The sequence below is a fragment of the Passer domesticus genome, chromosome 25 (assembly GCF_036417665.1).
Source record: "Passer domesticus isolate bPasDom1 chromosome 25, bPasDom1.hap1, whole genome shotgun sequence".
NCBI lineage: Eukaryota > Metazoa > Chordata > Aves > Passeriformes > Passeridae > Passer > Passer domesticus.
The window spans coordinates 1,369,689-1,387,989 of NC_087498.1; the positions used below are offsets into that span (position 1 = coordinate 1,369,689).

General features: G+C 54.8%; 2 protein-coding genes and 1 long non-coding RNA gene across 5 annotated transcripts in view; 1 reads left to right on the forward strand and 2 right to left on the reverse strand.

Annotated features, from left to right (window-relative positions):
• The window catches only part of LGR6 (leucine rich repeat containing G protein-coupled receptor 6), a 151,653-nt gene extending 151,017 nt beyond the window's left edge, over positions 1–636 (reverse strand). Inside the window, exon 1 of the mRNA XM_064399090.1 lies at positions 375–636. Coding sequence (XP_064255160.1) covers positions 375–571 — 197 coding nt within the window. The 5' untranslated portion in view covers positions 572–636. The remainder of the gene's footprint in view (positions 1–374) is intronic.
• Positions 5–3,332, forward strand: LOC135286108 (uncharacterized). The gene is made up of 2 exons (XR_010350609.1): positions 5–376; positions 2,987–3,332. It is a non-coding gene; the product is annotated as an uncharacterized LOC135286108 (long non-coding RNA).
• A 10,271-nt stretch (positions 3,333–13,603) lies between these two features.
• LOC135286083 (receptor-type tyrosine-protein phosphatase V-like) overlaps positions 13,604–18,301 on the reverse strand; it is a 36,093-nt gene continuing 31,395 nt past the window's right edge. For 2 of the 3 annotated variants that reach the window (XM_064399041.1, XM_064399040.1), the window contains 4 exons: positions 17,741–17,863; positions 17,126–17,283; positions 16,247–16,382; positions 13,604–14,134 (listed from right to left, as the gene is read on the reverse strand). In XM_064399041.1, the coding sequence (XP_064255111.1) occupies positions 14,075–14,134; positions 16,247–16,382; positions 17,126–17,283; positions 17,741–17,863 (477 nt within the window). In that variant the 3' untranslated portion in view covers positions 13,604–14,074. Of the gene's footprint in view, positions 14,135–16,246; positions 16,383–17,125; positions 17,284–17,740; positions 17,864–18,301 lie in introns of those variants that run through there. The other variant, XR_010350600.1, reaches the window with a different exon arrangement.

Genomic DNA, 18,301 nt, shown 5'->3' on the forward strand with positions numbered 1-18,301 from the left:
AGCTCTGAGTTACTGCAGCTATTGAAATGCTTGACAGAAGGATCCCAGAGCAGTTTGCGCTAATTGCTGTGTAAAAATACTCCATTATGTGCTCAGACAATCAAAATCGACCCGGCAAGTGAGTTCCCCGGTCCGCTGCAATCACGGAGCAGAGCAGAACATCGCAGTATAAACAGCGCTCGCAGAGGGGCGCGGGAGGAGGGGAGCTCGGCAGGTCCTGCCCAAAGAGCTGCCTTTTTTTTGTTGTTGTTATTTTGCTTGGTTTCTAATTTCCACAGGAAATTTAATTTCGGGAATATGTGGCACCAACTTCCAAGCCGGAGGAGGGCTCCGGGGAAAGCGTTGCAGACAGAAGCAGCAAGGGCTGTACTTACAGGTAAGCGGTGAGCGGGCTGAGGCTGGCGGGGAGCTCCGAGAGCCCCAGCTCGGAGCAATCCACCGAGAGCGCGATGCCATCCTGCTCGCAGTGGCACTGGGGCGGGCAGGAGGGCGCAGCGCCCGGCTCCGCGGGCACCGCCTGGCCGCGGGCACCGCACGCCAGGAGGATGCCCCAGAAGAGGAGCGCGTCCATCCCGGCCCGGGGCGCGCCGCGGGCACGGCGGCTCCGGCAGGTCCCGGTGCGCCGGGGATGCGGCCAGGCACGGGGAGGCATTGCTGAATGATCTTGGTTATTGGGTTTCAAGGGCTGGGCAGGGGCGTGAGACACTCCAATGGGAGGAGTTAAACTTTCTACTCTTTCTCTCTCTCTCTCTCTCTGAGAGCTGGCAGGAATTTCATTCAAAGGGAAGAAAGGGGAAAAAAAAAGGCAAAGGAAACCTCAACAAATAAAGACCTGTTCATAGCTCCAGGACCCAGGCTTGTTTTGTAACCGTGTTTTTGTGAGATAGCAGGGCAGGGGAAGGCAGAGCTGGCTCCAGCAGGGCAGAGGAGTATAAGCAGTGAGGCAGGAGGACCCAACCGGCACTTCAAGGGCTCCAGACTTCGGGACGCTGAAATACAACCCCGGATAAAGGACTCTGTGTCTGCTGGCTGCTAAACTCAGCTGTGACTGGAAAGTCAGGGTGCAGCTGGGGAGAAGGGACTGAGGAGCTCAGGACCAGCTCTCTGCTGGGAGCGACCATGACAGGGCTGTCTATCTGTCTGTCCTGAGCCCTCCCTCTCCAGCAGCCCTGTTGCTCTCCTTGCTGGGGGGAGATGCAAGGGATGGAGCAGCAGTGTCAGATCTCTGTGGGGGACAAGGTGCTGTGTTGGTTTTGCCCAGGTGTGACCACGTGTGAGCTGTGTTTGCAGGAGCTGCCCAGCACTGATGGCAGCAGAGGGGGCTGGGTGGCTTCCAGAGCTGTTTCTAACCCTGGCTCAAGTGGCCAAAGTAGGGGAATAGTCATTGAGTGGGGGCTTGAAGCCGTGTCATCCAGCCCTGTGTCACAGCCTGAGGCCCAGGCCAGGGCCTCACAGTGTCCTGGAACAGCTGGGATGGGCATCAGATCAGGATGCTGTGTCAAGGAGCTGCCGAGTGCTGGGGTAGCAGAAGCACCTGCCCAGCAAAGGGTGCTGGAGCTGCACAGGGACAGCTGCAAAGACAGCTCTGTGTCCTCTCTCATGCCAGCCACTGGCTGCTCAGTGTCACTGTGCTGCCCTCAGATGGGGTGACTGCTGTCATCCCACAGCAGGGGTTTGAGGGATAGGGGTGAGCCTGGCCCCACAGCTTGAACCACCCCCAGTCTCTGTACAGAGCCAAGCACCTCGTCTGTAACAGGGACAGCAGCTGCACGTGGGTCTCACACTGAACACAGACAGCATCTGGACCCTGGTTTGTTCCTCCCTCTGCCTCCCTCTCACCCCTGCATGGAGGAGGTGAATGGGGCAGAGAAAGAAGGGCCCAGGTTTGGGTGGCTGCAAAGTGCCCCCAGAAAGTTGCCCCACCACTGTAACCGTGCTATGGCAAAGTGCCCCGTGGCCAAGGCACAGACTGAGAGGTGCTTTCACAGCCCTGCTTCCTCTGAATGGGCCTTTCCTTCTGGCACAAGAGTTTCCTGACTGATATCCCCATTATTACAGGATAAAAGAGGCTGAAGTGTTGTCTGGGGTCAGGAAGGTGAACTGGCACAGTGGGAGACTTAAACAGCTCCGGCTCACCAGGGCTGGGGTGTCTTGAGACCTGTGAGTCAGAGCAGGAATCTCCTCCCCAAGAAAGTGCTGAGATGGAGTTCAGGGTTCAAGGCTGATGCACAGACTCTGGCTGAGGGCTCCTGGCTGGGGTGATGCTGCATCTGAAACTATTTCACTTGCATTCAGATCCTGCAGCTCCAGGACTCCCTGAGACTGCTGCAGTCATTGGAAAGATCATCCCCCAGTGCAGAGGAGAGAGAGGAATTTGGTCTGGGACCAGGAACTGGTTTAATTGAAATTAAGCTGCTTCCATCATGAACAGTGCTGGGGATGTCATTAATTAAATATTTGCAATGTCTTTTGACAGCTCCAAATGTAAAAGACAAAAGCTTGGTGGGGAGACAGGGAGCCCTCCTCAGAGGGATGAGTCCCTGGGGTTCCTCAGCACGCTTCCCCTGCAGCTCTGGGGCACTGGCAGGGCCTGGAGAGGCTGGACATGCTCTGACAGCAGCCAGGAATTTGAAGTCAGGCTGGAGAAAGTGTCAGGCCTGTCACCCCAGCAGCAGCAGCTCTTATCTGTGACCCCTGCTCCTCCAGCCTCAGCAGCCAACACCAACCTCATCACCCCCCCCAACCATTTCTCACTCAGCAAATTGTCCTCAGCACCAGGGCTCTGGCTGAGCACTGTTAATGCAGTTCTTGCAGGAAGTCACACTGAAGAGGTTCTTGTTGAAGCTATCATTCAGCTGAAGCAGGATATTTCCTCAGGAAGGTACTGACTGCAATTTTCACATTTCTGTGGAGCAGCATCTCCTGGTGTTGAAGAGCTTTTCTCCACGTGCCTCACTTTGACTTCTCTATTTGCTTTTTATTCCAGGCTGGCTGAGGGGGATCATATCCATGCCTTATTTCTTTGAGATCTTATAACAGCTGCCAACATCCAAAGCATCACTAATTCCAGCATGTCACCTGGCTCCTGGCAAAACTGAGGGTCTGCACACTGAGTTACTTGGACCACAGAGCTTTGATGCTTCCACGGTCTCATAGTTTAACATAGGAAAGAGTTAAAGTGATACAAAACCTTTTTCTATAACTAACAATCTACTGAACCACTAAAAAACTAAACATGCCTCTGTGAAAGACACATGTTAATGATGAAAAAACCCCAAGAAACCAGATTTATTAATATCAAAATTAATAAAATCTCAACCAACCAAAACCACTACACATGGCAAACCTGGAATTTCTGAATAAGCCCCTCGGGGGTGGAAGTGTAATTTCCAGCCGTGTCTGGCTGAACCTGCAGCTCAGAGTGAGCTGTGCCATCACTGAGCTGTCGGGGCTGCTCGGGGCTGGTGTTTTCCTGCAGCTCAGCCGTGTTTGTGTGTTGTCCTCTAGCGGCAGCGAGAGCTCTGCGAGGGGAGAGCGCTGCCCTGCCGGGTGCAGCTCTGGGCTTCTCTGGGTCTGGATTCAAGGCACCTGGGACAGTAGTTCACGTTCGGACTCAGGTGTTTATTGTTTCTTATCAGTAAAATAGTCTCACTACTGTGAGTTCGCAGCTTTTCATTAGTAAGTCACAAAATGGCCAACAATCTCTTGTTACAAGGTCTTTTAAAGCTAAAGTATCCAATTAAGAACTGACACCTAGATTATTTTCCCTTTTAACCCAATAACTGATCCCACAGAGCTCCCAATGCAGATTTTTCTGCCCAATTACAAAATGCCACCCAGACCCATGAAGAAGAAGAAGAAGAAGCATGAAGAAGAAACCCAGGACAACACCGTGCCCTCCATCTTGCTTCCATCCACAACATACTGAAAATCCCAAAACCTAAATTTCACACCCAGCTGATATACCTACACTACTCTCTATAATCTATTTCACACTTTTGTGGATTCTAGTCTATCTTGAATTCTAAGAAACTTCCTCCATGAATGAGGGTCAAAGTCAGTGCTGTTCTGGGGGTCAGGGCACCCCAGAGCAGGCAGAAATATTCCTGGTGCCCTGGGTTTCCACAGGCCCTGCACCCTCCCTCTGCTTTTCCAGGACGGAGCTGAGACCCCTGGCACCCAACACTGAGAGGATTCCTGAGCCTGGTAACTTTGAGAAGTTCACAGCATTTCACAAACCATTGAATTATCTCATGGTGTGTGTGGGTGAAGATGCTTCTATTTGGCTTTCATGCTTCTTTCTACTCGCCTGAGAAAATTTCTCTGCATAAAACACACCAAGACAGCATAAGAGGTGTGGAAGCTTTCATCAAAGACAGCCAGGAACTGCTAAAACACCTTCAGAGAACCAATGCATCTTAACAATCACAAGCCTGAGGCTTTACAATTCCACTGCAATTTGATTTTAGAAAAGATTGAAAGCATAGGCTTCAGTACAGTTCTAGTGCACCTTCATTTTTATTGTTAACTTATAAAAAAATAACAGCAATTTTAAAATGCTGAATAGTACTCTATAGTACCACTGGAATTCCTGGGTAGTTATTGTGAATTTCTTAATGGATTAATCCATGCAGAGTTTTAAAATAATTTTTTTTTAAATTTAATTTTAAAATAATTTTGGTAGTTTAAAAAAAATTGTTTTTATTTTTGATTTTTTGGTAATTTTTTATAAATTTTTAAAATAATTTTTTTTGCCATCTCTCAGTGGCAGATGACATCCCAGGTGATGTTTCTCCTGCTGTCTCCACACTAAAAGGTCTTCCTACATCTTGTTTAAAAGCAGGAATTAAAAAAAATGTTGGGGAAATTTAGAATACAACCTAAGTGGAGCAGAAGGTCGAGTTCTTGTGAGCTGCAGGCCCTGGCCGGGGCTGCATCCCTGACAGCAGCACAGGCTCTGGGGCTGACTCTGGCTCTGGAGTGCAGCCTTGCACCTGAGGAGAGCCACGACCTCGAGTGCCAGCCTGGCCAGCTCCTCCTTGAGGTTCCACACAGGCTGAGGATTGTGCCTGGCGGGGTTTTCAGGAGCTGGTGGCATTCAAAGGCTGGCCTTGGAGCCATAGCTGGGGCAGAGCCCTAAAGCCAGCACTGGTGTCCCTCCTGCAGAGCCACAGGACCGCGGTGGGCCCTGGTGCTGGGCCTTGGCTCTGTCACTCAGCAGAGCTCCCCCGAGGCCGCAGGGAGGGGATGCTGCTCCTCAAAGGTGCTGCCAATGCCACGGACAAACAGCTGGGCTGGAAACTGGCAGTGCCAGCTGGGCCGGAGTGCTGGAGGCTGTTTGTTTCTGTCTCAGCACGGGCCTGACATGGGCCCCTGGAACAAACCACAAACGTGTCTCCTGCCCTGCTCACAGAGGACAGCTGCTTCTGCCCTCTTTCCATTTCTTTCCAGATGTTTTGGGGTTCTGGATCCAGCCAGCAGGACCCCAGTGTGGCTGTGGTCTCCAAGGCCAGCCAGGCCATGGTGCAGCCCTGGCTGGGTTCCTCTGCCGGGCTCCAGCAGGGGCCTGGTGGAGATGAGTGATGGGATGGTGGCTCTCACTGAAGGGTGAACATTATGTGAGTGTTAAGAGAAGTTCTGTAGATGTAGAGTTGTTACTGTGATGTGTCCCCCCCTCACTGTTATCATGGGCTGGCCTCGGTACTCGGGGCATTTGGGAGGGTTGGCTCGTTACTGTGGCAACACCTGAGCTCCACCCGAGGTGTGAGAAAGTGATCTGCACCCCTGGGCAGCAGGGAAGGGGTTAACTGACAGGACTTTAGGGGGTCTAGAGGTATAAAAGCAGGAGCATCCATTTTGAAGATGAGCACGTGGCTGGTATCATGGGAGCTTCCAGTGCTGTAATTTTTCCTTATTTAGTCCTTTGTTGAATTTTTTGTTAAAGTTTAATAAACCTTTAACCTTTTAAAAGTGAGCAGTCATTTCTCACAAACCAACACTGTGCCTCCCACTGGGGAGGACAGCAGGGAGTCCCTTCTTCCAGAAGAGCTTGCAGGGGCAGGAGGGGATGCAGAGAGCCCTAGGCAGGATCACAGGGCACAGGAACCAGAGAAAAAATAAACATCAGCAGGACTGGCCCATGTGTGCTGTGGTATCACTCATCCCCCTCATCTGACATCCTGTGACGGGACCCTCACTCCTGGGACAGGATCTCCCTTGGCTCCTCAGAGTTGCCATCCCTGGCTCCTCCTGAAGCTGATCCTTTAGGCTCCAGGTGGAGCAGTCAAACAAATGGTATCTAAGTTTGATGTGTTGGTTAAGGTTACTTAATTATTGAGTTTTGTTTGACTTGTAAAGTTATATAATTAAAAGTAAATAAACAAGTAAAAGTAAAATATTTGATTGAACTTTATACATTTTTAAGCTATCATCTAATAAAGAATTTTATAACACTACTGATTTTTATACTTATAAAGAAACTTAAAGTTTACAGCTTTTTGTGGATGTAACATAAGACATTAGGTGCAAGTTGAAATTTTTGTGTAATTTATGTTTGTGTGTGATCCAAACCAGCAGAGATAGAGCAGGATCCAGAGGTCTGGTAATTCAGATGTGTCTGTGAGCCCAGCCATACCCTGTGGAGCCACCCAAGGTCAGGGGCAGATCAAAGGCCAGAGGAATATTCCTGGAGACCCCACTCCCATCAGGGCCACCCAAAGGCTGGGACAGCTCTGTCAGGCTCTGAGTGAGTCTGGGCCTGTGGTGGCAGCTCATGAAGAGCATGAAGAACTTTCCTAGTCGTTGTTCTGGGAAAGGCTGGGAGAAGCTCAGAGAAAAGAATGAGAAACAATTCTTATCTTAACTTGCTGCACCTGGTGTTTGTGCACATGTGGAATGTGTTATGGAGATTTGTTTGCCAAAGGGTGGCTTCTTAATTAACCAATGGTGGTGGTGTTTTAATTAAAGGATCAATCAGGTCCACCTGTAGCAAAGTAGGGTATAAAAAGCATGGGTTTCTTAATAAAGTAGAATTAGCCTATGTAAATGTCTTGAGAGTACATATCACTTATTACCCAGTCCTAACCCATTGTGCTGACATCTGGGATACCTGGGAAAGTTGGCTGCTCCTCTCTGTGACCAGAGAGCTGCCACCACATGGGCCCAGCAAGGACTCCCAGAGCCTTTCCAGAATGTCACAGCAAACCCCTGCAAACAGCAGAAGGTGCCAGTGGCCAGCACATGGCCCCACCTGGGGCAGGACAGGGACATGTCCGTGCTGCCTGACAGTGCCTGGGAGGCCACAGGGGAAGGAGGTTCCAGCCTGGTGCCCAGGGCACAGGGCAGCACCATCTCCAGGTGCACTTTAACTCCTTGCTCTGGGAGGCACTGCTGGCAAAAGGGGCAGACCTGTGGCTCCATGCCCTGCAGAGAAGAGAGACAGAGGTGCAGAGGCAGGTAGGAGGCCTGTTAGGTGGACCAGAACCCTGGTCCAGTGTCCTGTGTGCTTGAAAACTTTCATTTTGGAGCACCTGCCCCTCAGCTGGGTCAGGGAGCCACAGGCATGGCAAGCCTTACATGTGTTGAGGAGGGACCCTCAGCTCCAGTACTGCTCACCTGTCCCTGGAGGAATAAACTAAAACAAGAGAAATTCCACCTCAACATGAAGAAGAACTTCACGTTTAGGGTGGCAGAGCACTGGAGCAGTTTCCCAGGGAGATTCCTGGGTGGATTCTCCCTTTGAGACATTCAAACCCCCCTGGAAGTGTTCCTGGGTCGCTGCTCCAGGTGCTCCTGCCTTGGCAGCAGGGCTGGACTGCAGAGCTCCCTTCCAGCCCTGTGAGGGGCTCAGCCCAAGAGCACATCCCAGTTCAGACCTGCCTTCAGTCTGTGCTGTCCTCAGCACTTCTGCTCACCAGGAGGTGGCCAACATTAGCAGCTGATGAGGGAGGATGCAGGAGATCCTGGGGGCACTGGCTGCAACCCTGCTGCTCCTGCAGCTCAGGTGGAAGGGGTGGTGGGCAGTGGATGTCCCATGCCGTGACTGCTGCCAGCGCCTGATTCCGTGGAGGTGTCCAGCTGGGGATGTGCCAGGGTGAGATGGGCTCCCTGTGCTGGGAGCAGGGGCCATTCCTGAACTGTGCAGAGATGTGGAGCAGCTGGACTGTGCCCTGGGGAGGGCCTGGGGTGGAGGTTCAGTGCTGGAGAGGCTGTGGGGTCAAGGAGCTGTGGGGTCAAGGAGCTGTGGTGCTCCAGCAGCCTCCATCAGGCTGCCCTGGCTGTGCACCTCAGCTCTCAGGGTGGGTATCCCTGTCCCCTGTCACTTGGCAGCAGCAACCCAGACTGCCCCTGCTGTGGCAGCCAAGGGGAGCAGGGAGTAGGAAGGGGGATCCAAACAGGCAAGGTTTTGCTCATTTCTGTGTTTTGACCCCTGCACTGGGGCTGATGGAGGAGGGCAGTGGTTGGGTGCTGCTCATCTGGAGCAGGATAAACATGAAGAACAACATGGCATGGCCCAGAACTCACTGGGCAGCTCAAGCCAGAGGCTTGTTTTGTTTTAGTGCTCTGTTGTCTTTCTCTCCACCTCTGGGTTTCATGGCTCTTGAGCTGCAGGGCTGGAAAATTATTCATCCCAACCACAGCTCCCACAACACCCTCTGTAAGCATCTGCAGCTCCAGACTCCGCTGCAGCCCTGGGTGGGAGGCCATAAATTCATCCTCATCATCACCAGCTTGGCCTCCTGTCAGGCAGGGCACGGAGCACGGAGCAGAGGCTGTGCCACAGACACACACTGGGTGGCTGTCACAGCCATGGTGTACCCACTGGGCTGGACCTTAGGCCAGTTTGTGTGACAAATCCCTGTCCTGTGCCTGCCCTGGGGATGAGGAGTGTGGAAGAGGTTTTACAGCAACTCCTGTGAGCCAGAGAGAAGTTTGAGAAGAGGATCCATGTTTACCTCTGAAAGAATTTTCTACCAAGGTCATTAACATAGAAAACAAGAAAGAAGATAAACCTGCAACTGCCTATTCCAATGAGCACTTTGTTTGTCTCTTGTGACCAATGAGTAAAGTGCAAACTTATGAGTTTTGTAAGGATGTATTAAAAGTATGCATGCTAGAATAAAAACAATTTGAAGCATTCTGAAAATGGAGTATGTTGCTTTGTATTGTCTCCATCTCAACTAGGCCAGAGGAGCTCCCAGCACAGCTGCTGGAGAAGCTGTGCTTTACTGCAGGTGTCTGCAGGTTCACCTTGTGCTGGGAGCACCATGCAGATGTGCTAGCCAGATGTGAGGGCTGAGGCAGTACTCGCTCCTGGACCTGTGGAAGCTCTGTGGACAGCACCAGGGCTCCCCCACCATGGCTTTGACTTCCCTCCTTCTGTCTCAGGGCCAGTGCCCTGGCAGCTCTGTGCCACCAGCTGTGGGTGACAGCCCCGTGCCCTGGCCTGGGACTCTCTGTGCACAGACACACAGGAGACCCAGGGGCACTTTCCCAAGGGACAGTGGAAGGTTCCTGGTGTCCTGCCCATCCATGGAGGAGGATGGACAGTCCTGTGCTGTGCCGAGCTCCAGGATGAGAGCTGGTGGGGGCCAGGTGCCAGCAGAGCTCACCCCAGCCCTGGCTTGGTCACTGCTGTCAGAGCATGGCCTGGGCTGTGGCCAGGTTGTCCCATGTGGATGATGTTCTGCTCTTCTCCATGAAAGCAATTCTGTCCCTCTGCCATCAGCTGTGGAGCCAGACCCAGAGCCCCTCCTTGCAGAACATGGCTTTGAGCACAGCCCAAACCATGATGGCTCTGAGCACCACAGGGCAGCTCTGATTGTGGGAGAACAGCAGGGAGAGCCTGGGGGTCTCCTGCCTCTCCTTATCCCTGGCAGCTGTGCATTTTGGAGGAGGCAGTCCTGGCTGGGCTGCAGTGACACACGGGAGGGCTTGTCCCTGCAGAGCCAAGGGGGATAATGCCCACCCCTGCAGGGGAGCAGCCAGCAGCACAAGAGACTAAACCCCCAGTCAGCCTTCTTCTGTGCCCCTCACAAGGCTCCTGCCAGCCCATGGCATCCTCACTGCCATGTGACTGGCCCCGCTGTGCAAGTAGGGCACTCCACAGATCTTGAAATCCTCTGAGACAGCGAGCAGCAGGAGTTTTAGCATCACAACCCATGCAGGGACACACGGGGCAAAGGCTTGTCAGAGCTGAGTACACACTGAACACGAGCCTGATGCCAAACCCCATCTCCACACACACCTTGGGCATGTGTAACCATGCTCAGGATGGTCCATGGCCTCAGACTAACCATGGATGGTCCATGGCCTCGGATTAACCATGGCCCAGAGTTCCTGGGCTGTGCAAAGACAGGAGAGCCCCAGGCTGCGCTCAGCAGCACCAGCAAGGTGATGCTGGAGCTGGATCCAGGTCTGGGTCACCTCAGCCCTGTTTGAGGGTGTGATACCAGCCCTTTCCCACACCAGCAGCTCCCTCACTGCTTCCAACACAGGGGGCTCTGCCTGCACGTGCTCTGCAGGTCAGCTGTGCTGAGTGAAGCAGTGAGAGGAGCTCTGCAGGCGGGTGGGATTGAGTCTGCAGGATGGAAGTATCAGCATTTTCAGTGCTCTTCTAGGGGTATGTCGGAGTGGACCTGCAGGTCCTGGAAGAAAGGCTGCTGTCCTGTAGCCCAAGAATTGTTTTAAAGGCTGGATGCAGCTGGAGGGTGAGAGCTGGACACCAGGGTGGGATGGGGCTACGTGCATGTGTGAGCAGGACATAGGGTTTTTGAGACTACTCCTTCTGGGGGGCTCTTGGGGTAAAACCCCCAGCACTGGTGAGATTCTGTGCTGCTGGGCAGGTCCAAATTTCACCAGCCTGTCAGCTCCAGACTCTGGACAGACAAATGGCACACCATGCTTTGGACCAGGTTTGATTTTGCAGTTTGCTTGCTCAGTGTTAACATCCAGTGTGCCCTGGGGTGTCCTGTGGTGGCCCAGACACACAGGGCAGGTGCTGCTGCTGCAGAGCAGCCAACAGCCAACAGCCCCATGCCACTGATCCTGGCTGTGGGAACAACCATTTCCCTCTTGTGACCCTCATCCTGCAGCCCAGTGTGCTTTAGGAGTTACTGGTTACATAAAAGTCATAAAGCCATCAGGCTCCCTGTGAGCAAGGGCGAGGGCTGGGCTCCTCCCAAGGCAACATCATAAATCCTTTTGTGCACATGAGAGCATCCACTGAGCTTCACAAGGCCTTTTCATGTTGGGATATTCACTGATCCTCCTGGAGAGCCCCTGGCATGTTGGCATCTCCCCAGGAACAGCAGTGTAATGAGCCACTGCATGGTCACTTGTGCAGGCTGAGCAGCGAGTGACAGCACACATCACACGGCTGGCTGACCCTGGCACACAGATGCAGTGACACAGAAACATTTCCAAACAGCAACTGCATCCAGAACAATGCAGCTCAGGAGGGTTGAGGGTGCCCACGAGCAACCCAGGATGGTCTGGGCTGTGCTGAAGGCAGCACTGCCCACACAGCATGTCCAGAGTGGGAGGAATTCCAGCCCTCTGTGGGGCTAAGGCCCTGCACTACCTGGGTTCCCCCAGGCCAGGAGTGCTGCAGCTTGGAGCTGGGAGCAAGCAGAGGGGACTGAGCAGCTCTGCCTGCAGCACAGAAGGTGTCCTGTGTGCAGGGGTGACACAGAAGGTGTCTGTGTGCAGGGTGACACAGAAGGTGTCCTGAGTGCAGGGGTGACACAGAAGGTGTCTGTGTGCAGGGGTGACACAGAAGCTGTCCTGTGTGCAGGGGTGACACAGAAGGTGTCCTGTCTGCAGGGGTGACACAGAAGCTGTCCTGTCTGCAGGGGTGACACAGGTGGTGTCCTGTGTGCAAGGTGACACAGAAGGTGTCTGTGTGCAGGGGTGACACAGAAGGTGTCCTGAGTGCAGGGGTGACACAGAAGCTGTCCTGAGTGCAGGGGTGACACAGAAGGTGTCTGTGTGCAGGGGTGACACAGAAGGTGTCCTGTGTGCAAGGTGACACAGAAGGTGTCTGTGTGCAGGGGTGACACAGAAGGTGTCTGTGTGCAGAGTGACACAGAAGGTGTCTGTGTGCAGAGTGACACAGAAGCTGTCCTGAGTGCAGGGGTGACACAGAAGGTGTCCTGAGTGCAGGGGTGACACAGAAGATGTCCTGAGTGCAGGGGTGACACAGAAGGTGTCTGTGTGCAGAGTGACACAGAAGCTGTCCTGAGTGCAGGGGTGACACAGAAGCTGTCCTGAGTGGAGGGGTGACACAGAAGCTGTCCTGAGTGGAGGGGTGACACAGAAGCTGTCCTGAGTGGAGGGGTGACACAGAAGGTGTCCTGAGTGCAGGGGTGACACAGAAGATGTCCTGAGTGCAGGGGTGACACAGAAGGTGTCTGTGTGCAGAGTGACACAGAAGCTGTCCTGAGTGCAGGGGTGACACAGAAGCTGTCCTGAGTGGAGGGGTGACACAGAAGCTGTCCTGAGTGGAGGGGTGACACAGAAGGTGTCCTGAGTGCAGGGGTGACACAGAAGGTGTCCTGTGTGCAGAGGTGACACTGCTCCCTGCCAGCTGTGCCCTGCCATGGCCACAGCAGGGGACAGCAGGCAGGACACCTGGCTGGGGCTGCACAGCACTGCTGGGTGGTGGCAGGAGCAGGAGGCTCGTGGGACAGCAACTGCCAAAGAGAAACCTGATTTAGGAGAGGGGAAAAGGACAGCCAGCTACAAAAGAGCCATCCCAGGGCTGGGATGGCTGTTGCTGGGGTGCCCTGGTGTCCCATCCTGGGGTGCAGATCCTTGTTTGGGAAGGAGAAGGTTCTAGTGGAATCACAGGGGCATTAGGAGGAGTGGCCAGCTCAGTCACCCGCCTGGGGCTCTCTGTTCCTCAAAACAGGTCTGGGAACCCCTTATCACACTGTTATATCTCCTCACCCCAGCCCAAGGCAGCTGCCACAGGACATGGAACAGTGGGCAGGAGCGTGGGCCACACTGGGCAGGGCCACTGCTCTGAGGCTGCACTCCAACCCCACCCTGCCTGAAGGGGAGAAGGACAAACAGGGTCCCAGATACAGGTTTTTCTACATGAGGAATATACTTGTGAAACCATCTTTTTCTTTTTTTAACCTTTCCTTCTGTCCTGCACTTGCAGCTCAGTGAACCAAGTAGCTTCTTGTGATTTCAGCCTGTGCATGGTCACCCCTGCTTGCAGAGCAGCCACATCCCTGCATGGACAACCCAGTTTCCAGAGCAGCAGGACTGCTGAGGCTGCCAGCTGCTCACCAGTATGCCAGCTGAACCAGGTGGCTCTGCCCTGTTCCTTGGTGCAGGTTCACAACTTTGAGCCCAGGTTTTGTCTGAAAATGTGTCTGGGTGGGCTGGACATTCACTGCACAAGTGCTGCCTCAGGGGAAGGAGCAGATGAGAGTGACCAGAAGCTGCTGTGCCATGGACTGCAGCATCTAGAGTGCCCAAGGGACACTGCTGTGTCCCCTGGCTGGGGACAGAGCTGCTCTTTTGGGAACAGCTGCTGTGCTGGAGCCTTCACATCAGCTGGACCCCTCCAAAGCCAAGCCCCCCTTACAGCACACACTTTCCTAGGGCTCTTTATTGTTTGTACCTAAGACCATTCCAGCAGAGACAAGGCAGCTCCCCCAGAGCTCTGCCCACAGCACACCTGAGAGCTGCACACAGAGCCCAGGGGCACTGCAGACCACGCTGCTGCACGCTCTGCTGGGCTCAGAGGCACCACAGAGCCCCACAGTGTGTACTGAGGGGGCAGAGAGCCCTCCAGGCACCAGAGATCTCCAGAAGAGGAGAGGATCCTGCCCAGCCCTCCCGGTGTGTGCACTGACAGGCTGCAGTGGTGCATGGCAGGATGCTGTCCGTGTGTCCAGGACACCCCCAGTCACAGCTGGCACACGCTGGGGACACTGCCCTGGGAGGTCACTGCTCCTGCAGGGCTCCCTCTGACCCAGGAGTCCCACGGTGCCCCCAGCAGCCCCCAGCTCTGTACAGGGCCCTGCAGGGCAGGCAGAAGGTGCCAGAAGGGCCAGGTGGGCTAGGGCTGGCTCTGAGTGAGGATGTCCTGGATGCAGGTGTACAGGAGCACGTACTGGTCCTGCAAGAGAGAAAGGTCACAGTCAGTTTCTGACAGAGACCTCCAGGTCACACATTGACCTTGCAGTGTGTTTAAAAAAATCCTAATTAAGGAACAGTGTCTGGTAACAGAGCAGGATTTGCTCTGCCCATGATGGCACTGTGTCACCACAGCCACCCAGAAAGGAAGAATCAAGCCTGTTATACCATGCTTGCTTCTCCTTCCTCAGCCCCCTGTGATGGGGCTGAGAGGAACATCCCATCCAAGCTGCAAAGGAACAATTTCATTTGGCTTCCCCTCCAAGGGCCCCAGTGGTTTTTGGATGTGCTGTGGTGTTTGCATCTGAAACAAGAGCAAAGAGCAACTCCAGGGATGCTGCAGGGCATGGAGCTGGAGGCTTGGGGTGTGGCAGTGACCTGGGGCCAGGAGGGAAGACCCCTGGACCAGGAGGTTCCCTTAGTGTAGTCCCAGTGTACCAGAGTCAGGAGCTGACAGCAGATCAGGGCAGATGCTTGCAGGCTCACAGAGGTACAGAAAGATCTGTGTGGGTTTAGCCCAGCTGCATTGTTTGCCTCTTTTTAACACCACCAAACTGATCCATCAGGTCCAAATGTGGCTCAGAGTTCCTGAGTCCCTGTGTTTGACATGAGGTTCTGCCCAAATGCCAGGCTGCCCCAAAATGACAGCAGGCCACAAACCCAGGACTGAATAGGCGAGATGTGAGGGAGGTAAATGGGGTTGTACTCAGGGCTCAGAGCTGGAGAGCAAGGCCAGCCAGCACATGGTGTGGGCTGGAATCACGTGGCAGGCAGGGGGATTAGGGCTGCAGAGGGGCCCAGCAGCATTCCCCAGAGCTCGTTAATGCTCTGGCTGAGCCACAAGTCACGAGGAGCCTCCTCCCTGTGCTGGGGGCTCAGCCTCACCGTGCCACGGAGCACACAATGGCTGAGGCTCCAGGTCACAGAGTGTCTGCTGGGAGTCAGGTCTGGTTGGGAAACGGGCAGGGACAGCCCAGGGCTGCTGCAGCCCAGGCACACTCAGGGACTGGCCACATGCAAGAGCACATCCCCTGGGACATGCACCATGCTGGAGCTGCTGGTGCTTAACATCTGACAGCTATCCCTGAATATCCATCAAAGGTTCATCTTCCCCCTTGCTTCCCCCCCAAAAACCCGATGCCTGCAGCACCGCAGCAGCTGATGACCCCGCCAGACACGAAGGGGTGCTGGCAAGCCCCCAGAGGGGTGGAGGAGGCTGGAGGGCAGCCCTGCTGCTGCGAGGGGAAGCAGCTCCTCTGCTGCCCCCCTTCAGCAGGACAGCAGCGTTTGATGGGCCCTTGCTGTGCCTTTATGGGGAATTGTGTCCCTGCAGGGCGGGAGCACAAAGCAGCTCTGAAGAGGGGCAGCCGCCGCCTTGCCCTGCTCCGGCTCCCACCACGCACATGGTTCACATTAATTAATAATGTAATTAGCTTCTTGAAGGAGTCTCTGCAGCTGGAAGCCTTGGAGAAATGTTTCCCCGTTCTGCTGTGCCCTGTGGGGTGTGTTTCCAGGGCTGTGCAACAGCTCACTCAGCAGCTGCAGCACGTCCAGAGGCACTGGTGCCACAAGCACCCACCAGGGCTGGCACACCAAGGCTGGGCTGGCACGGAACAGCCCCATCAGACAGTGCTACAGCCACAGGGCACCTGCTAATGTAGCACTGTGTCCCATTGTCCTGGCAGGCAGCCCCAGCTGTGACAGCAGGCTCTGGGTTGGGGGAGGCAGCAGAAAGTGCTGGACAAGGGGACCCCAGCAGGTTCTGGGTCCCCAGGCTGACAGCCATGCCCAGGAGCCAGGGGGGAGCAGGCAGGTTGTGAAGGGTGACACCAGTGCTCCACTCTTCCTCGAGTACAGTGGGAAGAGTGATTTACTGGGAGTTCACATGCAATGTAACTGATCTTAACTCAGAACCCAGGCAATGGAAAACTCTTGCCTGGAAAAGTCAGTGCCCTCAGCCCTTGGTGGCTGGCAGAGCCACAGGGTGGGGAAGCAGCATGCAGTAAATCCCTGCTGAGGATGCTGCCAGCTCCAGGCAGGTCAGCACAAAGGCTCTGCTGCACCCAGCCCACCAGCCCCTGTCCTCCCCACCTACCAGAGTTGGGGTCATGAGGCAGCAGCTTCTGGCCAGCTGGAGGGTCACGCCGTAGATGTCCACGGTTCTCTCAGCTTTCATCTGGTGTAACAGGCAATCCAGGGAGATCAGGGTCCCCATCTGGCTCAAGTCACTACTGCAGGGGACAAGGGGGGGGGGTCACTGATGCCAGGCCAGGCTGAGCTGATCCCCTCTGGAGGAGGGCACCAGTCCAAGGAGCCATGTGGGCACTGTGGGACTGTGAGCTGTCTCTGCAAGCAAGTGAGGATATCAGAGATGCTCCCAGTATCCCTGCAGCTACCCAGGGATGGCCTGGGCACCTCAGCCTGGGAATGCCTGCTCCACCCACGCTCCCCCAGCCCAGCCCTGTTTGTCCTGTCTTCTCCCAGCTCCTGGCAGAGCACTGTGACCTCCCAGGCTCAGCACTTCAACTAGCTCCCATGGACCCAGGGCATGACCCATTTACACCAGCCCTGGAGCTCCAGAGGAAAACTCCCCCCTTGTGCAGGATCCCTGCTCCAGCAGAAGCACAGCTGGCACTGCAGGAGGGCTGAGCCCCCATGGGATGGGGCTGTGCCACCACCCTAACACACAGGGGGTCAGCTCCTGCTCTGACTCTGGCAGTGGTTTTCCTTTTTGTACTATTTTATTTGTATTTTAAATTTCCCTAGTAAAGAACTGTTATTCCAGCTCCCATATCTTTGCCTGACAGCCCCCCTTAATTCAAAATTATAATAATTTGGAGGGAGGGGGTTTACATTTTCCATTTCAAGGAAGGCTCCTGCCTTCCTTAGCAGACACCTGGCTGTTCACACCCAGACAGACTTTGGCATGCCAAGGCACTGTGCTGGCTCTGGATGCAGGTGGAGCTCAGGGTACCTGCAGTGCAGCAGGACAGGACCCCCCCTCCTGCGGGGGGGCGAGCCCCGTCTGACAGCCCCCAGCAGCTCCACCAGGCTCTGCACATCAGGCTGCTTCCTGCTGCTCCAGAGGGTGTACAGGAACCTCTGAACCTGCCTCTCCTTTGCCTTCTTCTCCTGTGAGACACAAAGAGCTGATGTGGGTATTGGGAGGGACGGGCGAGTTTGGATGCAGAGGAGCCCCAGCTCTCCCATCCTTGGGCTCTCTGAGGCTCCCCTGAGCTTTCTGCCAGCTTCTGTAAAGCTGTCCAGGCATCTCTGCTGGGGCACTGCCCACCACCCACGCTGGCAACCTGCTGTCCTTGCCCACAACACCCTGACTTGCTCCTGGAGAGGGAACTGAGAACTTCAAAGGTGTCAGACAGACCTATCAGCCCCCAGGGCTTCTCCCGTGTATCTCCTGTGTCCCCTCAGCTCTGGATGTTGCAATCCAGACTCACTCCTGCATTTGTGGACTGCTGGCACTCTGCTCTTGCAGCCTGGATAAGTCCCACAGACCCTTCAGCCCCTACAGATCCCTCAGAGCCACCCCCACCCAGGAGGTGGGAGCCAGGACAGCCCCAGGGACACACACGTGTTTCAGTCTGAGCTGGGTACATCTCCATCCTGAGACAAACTTCTCTGTGTCACACTGGATGGTCAGTGTCCTCGTGCAGAGAGAATCTCCTTCCAGGGGCCAGCACACCTCACCCGGGACCTGTGTGCAACAAGGAATTTGGCTTTCTGTTGGTGGGCATTGTCTGTCACACCAGTCACCATCTCTGGGGCCTGGGGTGGGGCTGGACCATCTCTCCATGTCAGCTCATCCCCCACCTAAATAAAACCTGAGGGAGTTCCAGCAACACCAGCAGGTTCAGCCAGCCCATGTGGGGGCCCAGAGCTGCCTGGCAGCTCTGCTCAGAGCTCTGAGCTGGAGTCTGCTCAGCCAGTGCCCACCCCCTGGCTGGGCAGAGCAGGAGCTGCTGCCCTGGTGCCACACATGCAGCTTGAAGGGCCCCAGCTGAGTCCAGGCATGGGGGTGACAGGACCTGTCTCCCACGACAATCTGTGGGAGCTCCTGAGCATAGGAAAGGTCCAGCTTTAGCTAAGCTGGGTCTGCACCCAGGACTCAGGAGGCAGTGAACAGCTGAGAGCT